Raw genomic sequence first — 18,410 nt, 5'->3', positions numbered from 1 at the left:
GCTGATAACCAGGATTTCCCTGTTTACATGTGATCAACTGTGATTGGACACAGCTGATCTCATGACCGAACCGACATCTTCAGCTCTTTCTGTGATCGGTGATCCGCTGTGTCCAAGGGACACAGCGCACCGCCGATCGCCGCGCATCCTGCCCAGACCAATTTTCAGCACTGTCGAACTTTGAGTGACAATTGCGCGGTCATGCAACACTGCACCCATATGAAATTTGTATATTTTTTTTCACACAAATAGAGCTTTCTTTTGGTGGTATGTACTTGCCGCTGGGTGTTTTATTTTTTGCGCTATAAACAAAAATTTTGAAAACAAAATTTTTCTTTGTTTCTATTAAAAAAAATTTCAAACAGGTAATGTTTCTCCTTCACTGATGTGCCAACATGAGGCTGCACTGATGGGCATTGATAGGCAGCACTGACATGCAACTATGATGGGCACTGATAGGTGGCACTGACTGACAGCACTGCTGGGCACAGGTGGGTGGCACTGGTGGATGGCACTGATCATCAGTGGCCTGATGATCGGTGCCAATCCCTCCTCTGACAATTGCCGGTTATCGGCAGTACTTTCCTCACGCTATGACAACGAGAGGAAAGTGCAGCCGATAAATGGAAACTGCATTTACCGGTGATCTGCTGTTGCATTGGACACGGCTGATCACGTGGTAAAAGGCTGCTGTGATTGGCCTTTTACCACATCACGTGATCAGCTGTGTCCATAGGAAGTGAAGCCGTCATTCAGCTATCTGCGTTCGGCAAGTGGTTAAATGCATAAACCAGAACTGTGCCACTGAAATTAATGCTAAAGAATTTATCAAACACTTTTGGTGCAGGTAAAGGGCTGATAAAAAGTGCACAGGGATGTTAATAAACAGCAGATGATCAGTGACTGGATAGCGCAGGTTACTGCACACCGCTCTCGGATCATATTACTTAAAGTACAGCACTGCGTAATACATTTCTGCTTTTTAATTTAAAAAATAATACATTTAAATATTTAGAAAATAAATTTGTGGAATGTAAAATCGTGTCAAAATAAACCTTAGCTTGGATTTAAAAAGACTCTGCAACTGAACGGAATCCACATTTAATTACAAAGGTCTGTAGATTTTGGTATTGTACTCATTGAGACTGTACAGCAAAATTTTAGGCATGGCTCTTGGAATCTCCCGTTAATAACACAGGTCTGTGTGGTTGGGCTTTGCACTCACTGAGATTGCACAGTGGAATTTTGCACATGACTCTCTTTGTGTGTGCCATCACAATATGGTGGAGACTTGGTCTGCTTGCAGCCACAGAGCCATGCTTCCTTGTCTTCTGTCAGGGTGAAACGTAGTGGTGACAGGCCAGGAGCTTGCTTTTGATGGGAGCCATCACAGAAAGGCTGAAAAAAAAAAAAAAAAAAAAGTTAAAACCAAGAATAATATACATCTAATACTTTTTGTATGTTACAGATTACAGCACTGAACAGAAGTAACATTGCAAAACGCTAAACAGAATCTTCCATATTCACATTTTCAAGTCTTAAAGTGGTTGTAAACCTCAGACATGAAATATGAACAAAGCATATCCCTCTATAGTGTGTACTTGTCTCAATTAAGCACACCAATTGTCATTTCTGTCTGCTGACTCGTCCTCTGCCATCAGTATGAGCCATTTCTGATTAGTTTTCCTGACACTAAGAGAAAAATGGTGACAGGGGAGGGATCTCCAACAGATTAACAGCCACAGCTCTGTTCCTGTGAGCTGCATGGAGGGGGGGGGTCTCTTCCCTCCAATCAGCTCTCAGAGCTCTCCTCACTGTGCTTTGCAGAGTGTAACTTCAGTTCTCCGTCCTCTTTCTTCTGGACTCTCAGACAAGCTTTCTAATTCAGCACTTTGAGCAGATAAAGAGAAGAGAAACTGCAGATAAAGAGGTACAACTTATGTAGGAGGATTTGTGTAGTCTCTGTGTATCACATGAGGCCACTCACTACACTGGGTATGTGTAAGGGTTTGCAACCACTTTAAGAGAAAAATGTGCATTCTGTAGATTATTAAACCATACCTAAGCCATTATTGAGAACACCCCCTGTCCTCTTGTATATAACATAAGGGCACTTGCACAAGGTACCGATGTATGAACATCATATATCTGCCAGAAAATTCACACATAAAAAAGAAAACAAAAAAAACTTACAAATTGTGTCTTCCACTACCATGGCAGATTGGTATCAAATCTTCCTGTCTATGTCCACACCAGACCATTGAGTGAATACTCACTCATCAGGAAGATTTGCTGCAAGATCTACAGCACAAAACAATTGGGTAATCCCATCCAGGGTATAGATAAAACAAATGTGCAGCCCAAATATAGTGCAATACATAGTTAGTCTGGCTGAAAAAAGACAAAAGCCCATCCAGTTCAACATTACAATTAAGAAATATTCCAAATAAATATATACCAAGCGTAAATGTAACAATCAAATCAATGAATAGAGTTCATGTGCTAAAATCGTGTCTTCCACCACCATGTCAGATCGGTATCCAATCTTCATGTGTATGTCCACACAGCACCCTGAGGTGAATGCTCACTCACCAGAACGATTTCCTGGAAGATTTACAGCACAAAATGCTCAGATAATCACATCCAGGAAATTTAGTCATCTACTGCAATTGCCACCGTCAACAGTTACCACCGAGGATGATATTCCTTTAAGGGTCCTATAATTACTTTGGACCAGATGAATGCACACCGCACTCTATCAAAGGAAAAAGCTCACCACACAAGCCAATAAAATATGCTCGCAGTGCTGTATTTATTTAAAAGAGTGCCAGCAAGCATCCATTACATAAAAAGTCCAAAGAAAAGCAAACAGACTTGCTTAACAACCCACTGCACAGCATCCAGCAGCAGCGGTGGCACGAGGTCAGCACTATATCTCCACCAGGAGAAAAATGGAGGGGGATCGGTTCCTCTATATGCCTCCCCCACCGCCCCTCTTATTCAGGTGTACAGGGGAGCTGCACGGACCCCCTGGAGCCATGTTGCATTTGCAGCCCCTGCAACCCCTGTAGTTATGCACCTGATAGTATGTGTTAGCTCATGTGGGTTACTGCAACACATAAATAAAAAAGTGTGAATGGACCCTTACTGAATTCCTCAGTATGTGTGGTGGAGGATACCATGGAGCTGCTTTATGAAAACGTAAGCTGAAATACATGAAACCTGATTATTATCAGTAACAGCTCAATTGTGGATTGATTTTTTCAGAAATTAATAAATGGCAGTTGTAGGAGTTGAGAAGTGCTATAAGTTACCTGTTTCTTGCTGTGGCCACAGCTACACCATGGGTACAGTTTCCCAGCTTTCAGATCCACTTTAAATGGATGCTTAGCTGCAATAACTGGAGTCACCTGTGAAGTGCTGCATGTCTGTGGATGAGAGAAATTGTTATTGATGTCATGATGACTAAACCCTTCTAACACCATACCTGGATGCTCTGCTGAACAGAAATCTAGTCACATAGATATCAATGTTTGCATGCTTAACCCCTTCGCGCCGGCACCTCCTGGCCCTTTAAGGGTCCCAGAAGCCAGGAGGCGGGGAAGGGTTTAGGGTCATGTGACCGCCGTGACATGCCGTCACATGATCGAGAAAGGTCCCGATCGAAAGAGGAGATCGGCACCTTTCTGTGAGTAACGGACATGTGTGCTGGGAGCTCACAGGGCGCGCGCTCTCAGCACATATATCTTTTTTTTAATAGAACGCAAATGTGCGGCCGCTCGGCGTCTAGGCCCAGACACCGGGAGGCCGCACTTTTGTGTTCGGCCGGCGTGAAGAGGTTAAAAAACATTTTTTCCACCATCTAGCAAATCTGTCATTGCAGGGGCAACCAAAAAAATTAGGCATCTTTGTAATTTTTTTTTTCTTAAATTAGTATCAATGTGTTTTAGGTAGAATTAAAAAAAAGCAAAATGCACACTATTGTTTCTGGGCTATACTACACATACAAACAACAACTAACATACATACATGTAGTATCTCTGCGATTGTCAAGAGTTATGGTAGTAGCAAGAAGTATACAGCTAAATAAAAAATGGTTTTTTTTAATACTATTTTGGGCCAGTTTTCCTTTGATAATAATAAAAATAAACAACCAGGAGATATCCATACCATTTACCACCAAATGAAAGCCCAATTTGTCCTGAAAAAAAAAACAAGGTTTAATCCACCTGGATGTACAAAGTAGTTGTGATGACATGTACAGTTTTACTAACACATGTCAAAGTTGCAAAATTATGCTTGGGCATTAACATGTGTTTTCCTTTTAGGCGCAAAGGGGTTAAAATAGAAATGAAAGGTAAAACATTTGTGTATAGATATAAAATCATTATAAATACCTTTTCTCCCCTTTAATATAAGTGATGCCATATCCTCTGTTCTCAGATTTCCTTCTGTTGAACTTTGGTCTTCCAAGATCATCTATCACAGTGGTCTCCAAACTGCAGCCCATGGGCTGAATGCAGCCATTTGCTTGTTTCTATCCAGCCCTCAGGATACTATTCCTCCCACTGATACCAATAAGGAGGCATCATTTCTTCCACTGGCACCAACTATGGGGCATTTTTCCTTCCACCGACATCAATGATGGGGCACAATTTCTCCCACTGATATAAACAATCAGGTACTATTCCTCCAACGAATACCAAAGACGGGGCGCTATCCCTTCCTCTGATACCATTGATGGGGCACTATTCCTTCCTCTGATATTAATGATAGGGCACTCTTCATTCCACTGATATAAACAATTAGGTACTATTCCTCCAACTAATACCAAGGATGGAGCACAATTCCTTCCTCTGATACCAATAATGGAGCACTCTTCATCCCTCGGACACCAATGATGGGACACTATTCCTCCCCGACACCAATGATGGAGCACTATTCCTCCCCCTGACACCAATGATGGAGCACTATTCATCCCACTGACACCAATGATGGGACTCTATTCCTCCCATTGTCACTAATGATGGGGCACTATTCATCCCTCTGACACCAATGATGGGACACTATTCCTCCCCGACACCAATGATGGAGCACTATTCCTCCCCCTGACACCAATGATGGAGCACTATTCCTCCCACTGTCACTAATGATGGGGCACTATTCCTCCCTCTGACACCAATGATTGGACACTATTCCTCCCACTGACACCTATGATGGGGCACTATTCCTCCCACTGTCACTAATGATGGGGCACTATTCCTCCCTCTGACACCAATGATTGGACACTATTCCTCCCACTGACACCAATGATGGGGCACTATTCCTCCCACTGTCACTAATGATGGGGCACTATTCATCCCTCTGACACCAATGATGGGGCACTATTCCTCCCTCTGACACCAATGATGGGGCATTGTTCCTCCAACGAATACCAGTGACTGGACACTATTCACTGACTACAAGCACTATGTCTTTTTTTTAACTCCTACTGATGCTGGGACATGTTCTTCTCCCACTTGCCACTACAGCCCTCCTAAAGTCTGAAGGACAGGAAATTGGCCCTTTGTTTAGAAAGTTTGGAGATCCCTGATCTATCATAACCATTCCTGAACACTACATTGGCAGTATCATTGAAATGAGTCCAGAAAGTTTGCACTGACCTCCTATTACTGAGCATGGACAATTTTAATTGCTTTCTTGTACTGTTTTCTTTGCTCAAATTAACAAATGTCATCATCCTTACCACTGCTGTATAATCACAACACAGGTTTTGTACATGTCACAATCTAGTCTTTTACAGAGGATGTAAACCATGGGTAGGCAACCTTAAAGAGGTGGAGGTCTACCTGAACAACATGGGAGAAGTCAAAAATCACCGGGCACCACAGTGTTGCCTTCTTACACCCGATTTCAGCCTCTAATTGCCATACTATTGTGTCACAATCACATGCATTGCAAGGCAATCATGGGTGGTGAGGAAGCAACATATCACCTCCTGTCAAACCCACTTGGATCGCTTTTCAGCAGTGCCTACTGCATTTGTGAATGAGCCCTCAGATGCATTTAGCAGCGGCACCCTTAGGGCTCGTTCACTCACAAAGTTGGGAGGTGGTAAAACCCTGTGGTTGAGTTGTGGTTTTACCACCTCTAATCCCTATCTCCTATAGCTGATGAGGCACATGCCACAGCAGGAATTGACCCCCTGTTGCTTTTGGTGGGTGCTACCTCCTGCCAATAGTGACCAATTAAAGTAATTGGGACCACTCTGCAAGCGCCCCCCCCCCCCGCGCAACTGCATGTCTCTGTGGAACCCAAGGGGTTAAAGCAGGTGTGAGAAAGCAACACAAAGCTGCCTGCTTTAACCTCTTGTTTGCTGTACTGCACAAGGCTGCAGGGCACTTGAATGGGTCATGCTTGGCAGGTGCTACACCCACCAACCATGACAGGGTGTGTAACTCCTGCTGCTGCGACATGTTTACACCCCTGGCCACTGCAGCTAAAGGGGGTGCAGTTGGGGTGGGGGGTGGTAAAAACATGTCTTAACTATGGGGTTTTACTACCCCTCCAAACTGCATATGTAAATAAGCCCTTACTGTTCTGATGTAAGGATGCTTTCACATGGATATGCTGAGTTTTGGAGTGCTTTCAGAAAGTGCACCAAACCCACGGAATATAATAAAAAGCCTATGGCTAAGCGCAGCAAACCCGTAGGAAAGCTGCAGGTACACTGCACCCCGCGGTGTGGGTAAACCGCAGCACATCAGTGTGAAAGCAGCCCTATACTATTATGCCCAGTGTATTGCCTCACGCTGACCTGAATATCTCTTCTTTTCTGCTGCTGGCACCACTCAGGAGACCGCTGGCTGAGATCAGAGGTGGAGTGCAGTTGGTATCGCTCCGCATGGGACAGGAGTCGGCACTACAGAGGAGGCAGTGGCTCCTGTCCCTACGACAGCTCCAACTTTACAAATACGTAGCCCCCATGCATTGCACTCTGTTTGATGCTCTGGGATGGCGGGTCACCAAGCCAAGACCGCGCTCTACAGGTTGCTGACCCCTGGTGTAAACCCAATGTTTCATATTCCTGATATGTACCTGCTGTACCATTCACTTGTATGAAAAAGTATCCTGTTCTCTTTGTATTGCTTCCTTCCTGTGAAATCCCTGGTGTTCCCGACAGTCCCTTTGCTTTCCTATTTAAAAAAAAGACCACGCTAAGCAGGAGAAAACACCATGGTCAGTTCTGTCGCTCTCCTTCAATGATCAGACTTTTCCTGACAAAAACCCCCTCTTCCCCCCTGCACAGCCATTCACTAGGAAGGTCGGTGAGCTACTGTTTCTCCTCCCACAGCTCTTATGCAGCTGAGAACAGAGGGAATGTGGTCACTTATAAAATAGGGGAAAAAAATCTATTTTTCTTTTAATACCTATACACAAATGGTTTGCCTTTCATTTCTATTTTAAACTGAGTGGATTGTTTACCAAGGTGAGGGTTTACTTTAACCTGTTTTATGATTCAATTGCAACATTGGTGCAAAGTCTCATAATATTAAGATAAACAGTACAATCTGGTTGTGACAGTAACAGAACAAAAAAATTGTTCCAACACAAAGAGATTATAGTTATAAAAACCCAAAAACAAAACTGTACTATATTGCAGCTCACCAGTTCTTTAATACAGTGGCTGCATTAGTTTTGCTTTTTTAGTATTTTTTTTTTCTTATTTTCACCGTGTGTTACCTTTTCTGACTTTCAGAACCATTCCCTTATCCCCCTAGTAACTTGCATCTGTTGATTCTCTTCGAGGTGGGAAAAGATCACAAGCGATCCTATGATCTGACTATCAAAGTCTGCAGTGGGATCACAGGATCCCCAGTTTGCAGAGATTGAGAGGAGCATTACCAAACCTTCAGGGGGAAAGACTGCAGTGGCTTCTGATGTAGTCCGGACACTTTCACCCCCATCCAGTCCAGGCCAATTTTCAGCTTTCAGCGCTATCACACTCTGAGTGATGATAAGTCATGCAACACTGAACCGATATATATTCTTTTTTTTTTTTAAACAGATAGAGCTTTCTTTTGGTGGTATTTCAACACCACTGGGTTTTTTTTATTTTTTTTTGCTATATAAATGAAAAAAATACTAAAAATTTTGAAAAAAAAAATTTTTTTTGCTTAGTTTTTGTTATAAACTTTTGCAAATAGATAATTTTTCTTCATAAATTTAGGCCAAAATGTATTCTGCTACATTTTGTGGGTAAAAATAACCCAAAACAGTTTATATTATTTAGTTTGTGTGAAAGCTATAGGAGTCTACAAACTATGGGATATATATTTGAAAATTGATCAGTTGAGATCCTAAAATGCTGAACGCTAGTATGGCATATGGCAATGATCAGTACGCTGGTATGGGGTATGGTGATGATCAGAACATTAGCATGAGGTATGGTGCTGGTATGGCAGTAGCCAGGGCACTGTTATGGGGTAGGGGGGTGATCAGGACGCTGGTATGGTGTATGGCGGTGATCAGGACGCTGGTATGGGGTATGGCGGTGATCAGGACGCTGGTATGGGGTATGGCGGTGATCAGGACGCTGGTATGGGGTATGGCGGTGATCAGGACACTGGTATGGGGTATGGCGGTGATCTGCATGCTGGTATGGGGTATGGCGGTGATCAGGACCCTGATATGGGGTATGGCGGTGATCAGGACCCTTAAATGGGGTATGGCGGGGATCAGGATGCTGGTATGGGGTATGGCGGGGATCAGGATGCTGGTATGGGGTATGGCAGGGATCAGGATGCTGGTATGGGGTATGGCGGGGATCAGGATGCTGGTATGGGGTATGGCGGGGATCAGGATGCTGATAATCGGAGTGCTGGTATGGTGTTTGGCAGTGAGGAGGATGCTGCTAAGGTGTATAGCAATGATCAGGGTGCTGGTATGGCATATGGCAGTGATCAGGGTGTTGGTTTGGGGTATGGCGGTGCTCAGGACAATGGTATGGTGTATGGGTGTATTTTATGTACACTGTGACAGGTGACAGGGCCTCCCTGCATTATTTATTTTTGTTATTGTGGGGCAATGATCAGGGACACTGGGGCACTAAATTAGAGCACTGGGGTGGCTTGCACTGCAGAGTGTGAGTGTACAAGCAGCCAATCGCTTCCACAGCCCCTGGTTCTGGTGCCCCCCGCAGTTCTACGACATTCCATGAGAGTGTGCAATTTTAAAGCGTGACATGTTGGGTATCTGTTTACTCGCCGTAACATTCTCTTTCATATTTTACAAAAAAATTGGGGTATATATTTTTTTTTTGGCTTTTTTGTAGTCAAAGTGTATTTTATTTTCACAAAATATATATTCATTTTTAAAAACTGCACACTTCAGTTTTGTTTTTTTTTTTCCAAGTGCATTTTGAATTTTCGTTTTCGGCACCAGAATTTTCATTTCGATGCACCACTACAAAGCACACCAAGATTCGAATAAGAATGCATGTGCCCTTTATATTTCAACATTATTGCCTATCTGGAGCTTTCAGGCTCCAGAAACGGAGCAGAATTCCTCTCACAGAACCAGAATCATGTGTTTCTCATCCAATAGCCTGGATATTGGATGAGAAAGGGCCTGGTACAAATTGAATGGATTGTTCAGGTGTGTCCTCCAATTCCATAGTTTTGGTAAATCTAAAAGAAACTATACAGAGATTGTACAAATCAGATTGCATAGGTGTATGGCCATCTTTATACAAATACATATGAGGGAGTGGACGGAGACACTCAGCTGTCAGGTCCCATCTAGATCCTCACATAGCGGGAACTTACATTCCCACATGTGTTTTTTTTTTTTTTAAAAAGGGGGGGGGCCTTTTTATTACTCATTACACATAAGGCAGCCCATTCACTTGAATAGGCTGCCCTATGTGACAAATGCCCCAAAGAAGCACCAGAATTTTTTTTCTATTGCAGGGATGGCATGTTTTTTTATCAAGCTTTTTTGTTGCACTTGCAGCACGTTTAACCCTATGTCACTGTGAGCCCTTTTGTTGCAAGAATTGTAACCAAGAAATGGGAGGGTGGTCTGCATCTTGCACTGTGCTCCAAGATATGGAATTTACAGAGAAGTCAAAATTCCTCATCTTAATTGTACAGTACAGGACATAGGCATAGCATTCATAGATCCAAGGATGCCCCCAAGCAACGGTTGAGAAAGGTGGGCAACAACTAGGCAAGCAGAACTGTGCCAACATGCTCAACAACATCAAGGGTTAACAGACCCAACTTTACAGTGTCGCTGCAAGAACCTTGTGCATTTGCAGATGATTGGAAATCCACTTGGTAGAACTTTGAAAAGATATGAACAGAGGATCAGGTGACAGCCTTAAAAAGCCACAGAGGCCTGGTGTCAGAAAGCCCAGGAAATTCCCACTGATCTGAAAGAATGGGCAGGTAAAAATGCAGTGTTCTTATCCATCCCTCCTGACGGAGCCTCTCCCACCCACCTGGGAGCCCGGGATTGAAGCCGGTGGTTATGCCAGCTTACCATTGCGGCGATAGGGGACCAGATCTTCCCTGATCATCTCTATGGTTTAAGATAGAGATGTTCAGTTTGTTTCATTCTGAATCGAAATTCGGACAAATTTTCCGTTATTCGGATATATCCGAATTACAAGAGTAAAGAGTTTAACCACTCATATGACGTCCTTCCCGGGTTGCACCTTGCACGTGCCCGCAGGGCCACGCTGTGGCGAGATCTGTCACCAGCTGTGGACCTCGGACAAGTCTGATGACGGATCTGTGTACTGGCTCGTTGCCAGTACCATTTGACCTGCTGTGACCAATCACAGCAGGCCACATGACAGTTGTAAACAGTGGATGGCTTCCTTTCATGCCATCCATTGTATACAAGTGTGTCTAGCTGTGAATAGTCACAGTGATCACATGCACAGGCTGGGCCAATCACAGCCCATCTGTGTCATGTGATTAGCCATGGCCAATCACAACTAATCACAACAAAAAAACCTGAATGAATCGATTTCATTCAGTTAAATGCTTGCTTATAGCAAATTAATTCTTTGCTATAAGCAATCAAATTGTGTAAAAAAAAAAAAATACTGATCACTTCTTCAAAGTAGTACAATGTTACTATGGTAACATTATACTACTTTGGTCATAGTGCAATATCAAAAGAGAATCTTTTAAAAAAAAAAAAATAAAATGTAATAAAAATAATAAAAAAAACATTTGAAAAACAATTATCAATTTTTTTTTCCCATACTGTCACCAGTCTGTGTCCCTGATCGCCGCCACATCAGTTATATGATGACGCTGTACTGCACTAGTGACAGTATGTAAAAATAAATTGTAAAAATATTAGCAATATTAACAATAGCATAAAGAAAAATAAAATAAAAAATAAAAAAAAAAAAATCGAAAAGAATGGAGGAAAAAAAACAAAATAGAAAGTAAAACAATAGAACAGAATACAGCAGAAAATAATTATTATTATTATACAGGATTTAAATTGCGCCAACAGTTCGCTCAACGCTTTACAATATAACGGGAAACAATACAGCAACAATACAAGAGGGTTAGGAGGGCCCTGTTCTTTGGAGCTTACAATCTAGGAGGGAGGGGCTAGTGGTATAAAAAGGTAGTAACTGTGGGGGATGGACTGGTAGGAGGAATAGAAGATTCTATTATTAGCTGAGGGCAGGATAGGCTTCCCTGAAGAGATAGGTTTTCAGAGATCACCTAAAAGTGAGCAGAGTAGGCAATAGTCTGATAAATTGGGGAAGAGAGTTCCAGAGGATGGGAGAAGCTCTGAAGAAGTCCTGAAGACGAGCATGGGAGGAAGAGACAAGGGAGCTAGAGAGTAGAAGGTCATACGAGGAGAGGAGAGTACAGTTTGGGTGATATTTGGAGACAAGATTGGTGATGTAATAGAGTAAAACAAAGCAAAATAGATTAGAAAATACAGGAATAGAATCAATTAGAATAGAGAAGATGTCAGCGTGAGGAAAGTACTGCCGATAACCGTCAACTGGATTTGTTCTGTGATCTGCTGTGTCATTGGACACAGCTGGTCACGTGGTAATACAGCGCTGTGATTGGCCTTTTACTTAGTCATGTGATCAGCTGTGTCTGGAGATTACTGGGGGGACACGGGAGGGCACGGTCTGGGGGGACTCATAGGACACCCTCCCAGAACTGGATAACCGTGCTGTAGCCGTCATTTGGTTAGCAAGTGTTTAAATACTCAGACCAGCCCATCTGGCACCAAACAACCACGCCATGTTCAAACTCACTTAAATCCCCTTTCTTCCCCATTCTGATGCTTGGTTTGAACTTCAGCAAGTTGTCTTCACCACATCTAGATGCCTAAATACATTGAGTTGCTGCCATGTGATTGGCTGATTAGCAATTTGTGTTACCAAGCAACTGAACAGGGGTACCTAATAAAGAGGCCGGAGAGTGTATGGCACACGGTTATCCACTAGCACACTGGTTATATATTTCTTGTACCTTGACACATGAATGTAGAAGAGGTAGGTGACCCTGGACTAACCTCTACCCAAAACTAGAAAAGAAAAAAAAAAAACGTTTTTCCCTCACAAGGTGACTTCACTGAGCAAAGAAAATATAATTCCATGAACGGTCATTCCAATTTCTGACCAACAGAGGGCGCACATTTGCAAGAAAAGAGAGCAGTCCAGTCAGGCGAGGCATATCACAGGGCCGCCAAGCCTACAGGAGGAGTAGAATGGACGTGCTCGGCTATGTCATGACATGAGAACAAACAGCTGTCTTTATCGACAAACCGACATAGGAGATAAACTGCCACTTACACGGGCCACTAGGACTCTCAGTCCTTGAATCGACTTCATAGCGACTGTTGGTGCGACTGATATCTGCGTTCCCCGGAAACACTTCCTCACACAACTAGGTTCCTTCTTGCAGAGTTAACCCTTTCTGGGTATAGAGGACTCCAGTGTTCCTAATGGAATACTCTTCTGTGCAGAATCTGGTGTACTGTGCTCTATGTATACACTGCTCAGAAAAATGAAAGGAACACTTTGAAAACACATCAGATCTCAATGTGAAAAATCTGATATGGACTGGGTGATGTGTTAGGAATGTAAAGATGGAAGTGTACAATGTAAACACACACGTTCCTGCATTAAAAATGGCTGTGTGTATAAGTGGGTGCTGCAGCGACTGAACAGAATCAGCAATTCTCCCATGTCACCAGCACAGCCAGGATCTTCAATATGGGTCCAAATGTTTTAATAAACGATCACATAGCTACAGCAAGGCAACGTTTCGGACTCTTGCAGGACCCCTTCATCAGGTATGCAGCCATGTGTGATGAAGGGGTCCTGCTAGAATCCGAAACATTGCCTTGCTGTAGCCATGTGATCGGTTATTAAAACGTTTGGACCGATATTGATGATCCTCGGTGTGCTGGTGACATTCTCCCTTGCTGAGGAACGTAAGGATTCCCCATCGTTTGATGGAAATGAAAATATCAACCTACAGAGGACTAAATTTAAAGACACCCCAAAAATCAAAGTGAAAAAAAAATGATGCAGCAGGCTAGTCTGTTTTGCAGAAATTTCATTGCAGCAACTCAAAATGGTACTCAGCAGTTTGTATGACCCCCATGTGCTTGTATGTATGCCTGACAACATTGGGGCATGCTCCTAATGAGATGACGGATGGTGTCCTGGGGTATTTCCTCCCAGATCTGGACCAGGGCATCACTGAGCTCCTGGACAGTCTGAGGTGTAACCTGGTGGCGTCAGATGGACCGGACCATGATATCCCAGAGGTGTTCTATTGGATTTAGGTCAGGTGAGAGTGGGGGTCATTCAATGGTATCAATTACTTCATCCTCCAGGAACTGCCTGCATACTCTCACCACATGAAGCCGGGCATTGTTGTGCACCAGGAGGAACCCAGGACCCACAGCAACAGTGTAGGGTCTGACAATGGGTCCAAGGATTTCACCCCGATCCCTAATGGCAGTCAGGGTGCCGTTGCCTAACCTTTAGAGGTCTGTGCGTCCCTCCATGGATATGCTTCCCCAGACCATCACTGATCCATCATGAAAACAGTCATGCTGAACGATGTTACAGGCAGCATAACGGTCTCCACGGCTTCTCCAGATCTTTTCACGTCTGTCACATGTGCTCAGGGTGAACCTGCTCTCATCTGTAAAAAGTGGCAGATCTGCCAATCCTGGCGTTCAATGGCAAATGCCAATTGAGCTCTATGGTGCTGAGCAGTGAGCACAGGGCCCACTAGAAGACATCGGGGCCTCAGGCCACCCTCATGAAGTTGGTTTCTGATTGTATGGTCAGAGACATTCACACCAGTGGCCTGCTGGAGGTCATTTTGTAGGGCTCTGGAAGTGCTCATCCTGTTCCTCCTTGCACATAGGAGCAGAGACTGGTCCTGCTGATGGGTTAACCCCTTCACACCTAAGGGTAAAACAAATCTTAACACCCAAGCACAGTCTTGCAACAATGTGTTAGTAAAACCGTACATATCATCACAACTACTTTGTACATCCAGGACCTTGTTTTTTTACCTGTTTTTTTCAGGACAAATTGGGCTTTCGTTCGGTGGTAAATGGTAATGGATATCTCCTGATTTTTTTTATTATCAAAGGAAAACTGTCCCAAAATAGAAAACTGTACAAAAAAATTATGTTTTTTAAATTTTACTGTGTGTTTCTTGTTACTACCTTCACCTACCATCAAAGAACAACCCAAAATAAATTTTCCAGCTCTTGACGATCGCAGCGATACCATATATGTGTACGTTATTTGTTGTTTGTACCCGTAGTACAGCCCAGAAACAATAGTGCGCATTTTGTTTTTTTACCTAATATACACTGACACTGGGCACAATTCACTAAAGCTTATCGCATGAGTTAAGTCAGTCACATGACCACATATCTCATGCGATTCTGAAAATGTCAATTAACTATTGCTAGTATGCGGTATTTACCAAAAATAGCAAAGACACTCGGTAAATACTGCATAAAGAGACCTTAAAGTCAATTCACAAAAGGAAATAAATCATTACATGTATGCGGTAATTAAGTAGTGATCCAGGCTTGCTGTATGTACTGTATCTGTCAGTACTGTCATGGGTTGTTAACCACTTCCCGACTGGCCGTTGTATATAAACGGCCGGACGGTGGCACTGCTGGGTCGGGTGGCCGTCTATAAACGGCCTCCCCGCACCCTGCTTGTGCGCGCTCCCTGGGAGCGCGCAGCACCGCGATCCGGTGCCCGCTGTGTCCTCCGGACACAGTGAAACACCGATCGTCGGACGGGACCTCTGTACAAGGTCCCGATCATGTGATCACTGATTGGCCAATCAGTGATCACATGCAAAGTAGTAAGCAAGATGTCACTTCTGACATCATTGCTTACTATGTGTGAAATCTGTGAATGATCACAGAGGTCACATGGTACAAGGCTATTCACAAAAGCCTTGTACCATGTGACAAGCTGTGACCAATCACAGCTCACTCAGTTCTTCTCAATGAGTGCAAGAATGCACACAGAGAGAAAGAGAAATTATTGCTTTTACATCCTATATGGGTGTAAAAGCAATCAGTGTAAAAAAAAAAAAAAAAAATCTTCATCACCCCTCACAAGTAGTACAGTGTCACCATGGTGACACTGTACTGCTAGGGTGACAGTATGTAAAATAAAAAATAATAATATAAACAAATAAAATAAAAATGTAAAAAAAAAAGTTTAAAAATTATAATTTTTGCTTATAAACTAATTTGGATTTTTTTTTTTTTACTAAAAAGATAACGGAATAAATTTTGGCTAAGATTTATGATGAAATATTATTTATTTGCAAAATTTTATAAAAAAAACACTTTTTTTCAAAATTTTTGGACATTTCATTTACATAGCAAAAAAAATACAAATCCCAGTGGTGAATAAATACCACCAAAATAAAGCTTTATCTATCTCAAAAAAATGGTAAAAAATTCATTTGGGTACAGTGTTGCATGACCGCGCAATTGTCATTCAAAGTGTGATAGCGCTAAAAGCTGAAAATTGCCCTGGTCAGGAAGGGGGTAAAAGTGTCCGGTCTGGAAGTGGTTAAGGAATGGGTGGCCGCATAGTTCCTAACAACCTATGAGTCATCAGCTGTTAGCGGGGTTCCCCACTGACAGCTGAATGTAAAAAAAAAAAATTGCTGGCAATTAAAATATAATTTAAAAAACAATGTGTGGTCCCCCCCCCCCCCCCCATCCATACCAAGCCCTTTGGGTCTGGTTTGGATTTTGAGGGGAACCCCCATGTCAAAAATTAAAAAAAAATTGGCATGGGTTCCCCCCCAAAATCTATACCAGTCCCTTATCTGAACATGCAGCCCAGCAGGTCAGGAAAAAGGGGGGGGGGGACGAGCGAGCGCCCGCTCCTTAACCATACCAAGCCACATGGCCTCAACATTGTGGGGTGCTTTTGGACAGGGGGACTCCCTTCCAAAGTACCTTGTCCCCATGATGATGCGGAGCAGTCAGATGGCCGGGAGCGGAGCCAATTTTTTTCTTTTTTCGGGTGGCGGCGGTGGGCATCGTGATTGACTTTGGATCTACTGCAGGGGACATTCTTTTATTTTCCTTCTTTTAATAAAGGACTTGTCAAAGTCGGTCTCCTGTCTTTTTTCACACTACAGGGTTTTTTTGTGAATGGGTAGTGGTACCATGTACCCCATACTCATTCACATTGTGGGGCTGGGATCTGGGGGCCCCCTTGTTAAAGGGGGCTTCCAGATTCCGATAAGCCCCCCGCCTGCAGACACCCACAACCACCGGTCGGGGTTGTGGGGAAGAGGCCCTTGTCCCCATCAACATGAAGGCAAGGTGCTGTGGGGGAGGAGCCCCCCTGCCCCAAAGCACCCCCCCATGTTGAGGGCATGTGGCCTGGTATGGTTCAGGAGGGGGGGCGCCTGCTCACCCCCCCCCTTTCCTGACCTGCTGGGCTTCATACTCGGATAAAGGTATTTTTGAAAAAAAAAAATGTTGGCATGGGGGTTCCCCTCAATCCATACCAGACCCGAAGGGCTTGGTATGGATGGGGGGACGGGACACCACGCCGTTTTTTAAAATTTTTTTTGTAGGCAATTCTTTCTTTTACATTCAGCTGGCAGTGGGGAACCCCGCTGACAGCTGAAACATCAACGCATGGTTTTCACTACTAAAATATCACATGACTGGATAAAATAACAGTATTTTAGTCGTTTTTTAGTGAATTCAAACATGTTTTTTTTTTAAATGCTGTGCGGTATCCTACCGCATACTCAGATGCGGTAGGATACCACACAATGTATCCCTCTCCTCCATTCATAGAGAAAAAAAAACAAAGGGGGGTAGGCTATACAGTGACTGATCACTGTGATAGCCAATCAGAGGCTATCACAGCGATCATGTGACCCAGGATCGGGAGTCCCGATCATTAGAACGGGACCCGGGGCTCTCAGTGACACCCCGGTCTTTGTGCTGGGAGCACGCTGTGTGGCGCACTCCCAGCACAAAGACAGGTACGCTAATATGTGGCCCCACGGAAAAAAGCCCAGGTCTATGAGGCCGCATATTTGTGTTACATCAGCGTTAAGGGGTTAATGGCACATATTGAGGAGCCATCCTGGAGGAGTTGGACTGCCTCTGCAACCTCTGTAGGGTCCAGGTATCACCTCATACTACCAGTAGTGACACTAACACCCATGCATGCCATTCCTCTGCAGTGTACACCATATTGTGTCACGGGAAACAGTCACCCCAGTTTGACTTTCTACTTCTTTAGTTAACTGCAGTGAACTTGCATGATGATATTCTTCAAGCCTTCTCATCAGAAGACGCTCCTGTCGAGATGTTAACTCCTGTGGACGGCCTAGACGTTTCTGTGAGGTTGCAGTTCTATCTTTGCTACATTTTTGTATCACTTTTTCTACAGTATTCTGCCTGATAAATTAATATTTGCTGATCTTCTTGTAGCCTTCACCTTTCTTGTGTAAAGAAATTATTTTCTCTCAGGCTTTGTGACATTTCTCTTCCATGTGGTGTCATTGTTGACAGCATGAAATGGGAGTGGTTTCTTTGTTAAGTAACGCCCTTTTATAATCATCTGTCTGCTGGACATCTGTTTAATGAATAATTAGACTCACCTGTAGTTGAATTCTTGTTAGATAGGATTTTTGTCTATAATGTAGCTTTGCTCCTAATGCAGGCCATAGATGGGTCGAAAATCAGCCGATTTTTCGGCCGAAAATAAAATCGGCCGATTTTCGGATCGTTAGTGGGCGATTTGGTCGGCCGTTTTTCGGTATTTTGGCCGTTTTTTTTTTTTCGGTAAAGTTGGAAAAAAATCA

The 18,410-nt window shown here is 43.5% G+C and overlaps 1 protein-coding gene across 1 annotated transcript; it reads right to left on the bottom strand.

Moving 5' to 3' along the window:
* Positions 1–1,085: 1,085 nt before the first annotated feature.
* Positions 1,086–12,985, bottom strand: CISD3 (CDGSH iron sulfur domain 3). The gene is made up of 3 exons (XM_089654875.1): positions 12,851–12,985; positions 3,315–3,428; positions 1,086–1,398 (listed from the first exon to the last, which is right to left on the bottom strand). The coding sequence occupies exons 1-3, from the start codon at positions 12,887–12,889 to the stop codon at positions 1,222–1,224; spliced, it is 330 nt and encodes a 109-aa protein (XP_089511001.1). The 5' UTR covers positions 12,890–12,985; the 3' UTR covers positions 1,086–1,221.
* Positions 12,986–18,410: the final 5,425 nt, after the last annotated feature.

This window comes from Staurois parvus, unplaced genomic scaffold (genome assembly GCF_062004578.1).
Source record: "Staurois parvus isolate SC_StPar_1 unplaced genomic scaffold, SC_StPar_1.0 ptg000813l, whole genome shotgun sequence".
NCBI classification, from domain to species: Eukaryota; Metazoa; Chordata; class Amphibia; order Anura; family Ranidae; genus Staurois; species Staurois parvus.
Note: the sequence above shows the minus strand (reverse complement) of the source record. Positions and strands in the feature narration are given on the sequence as shown.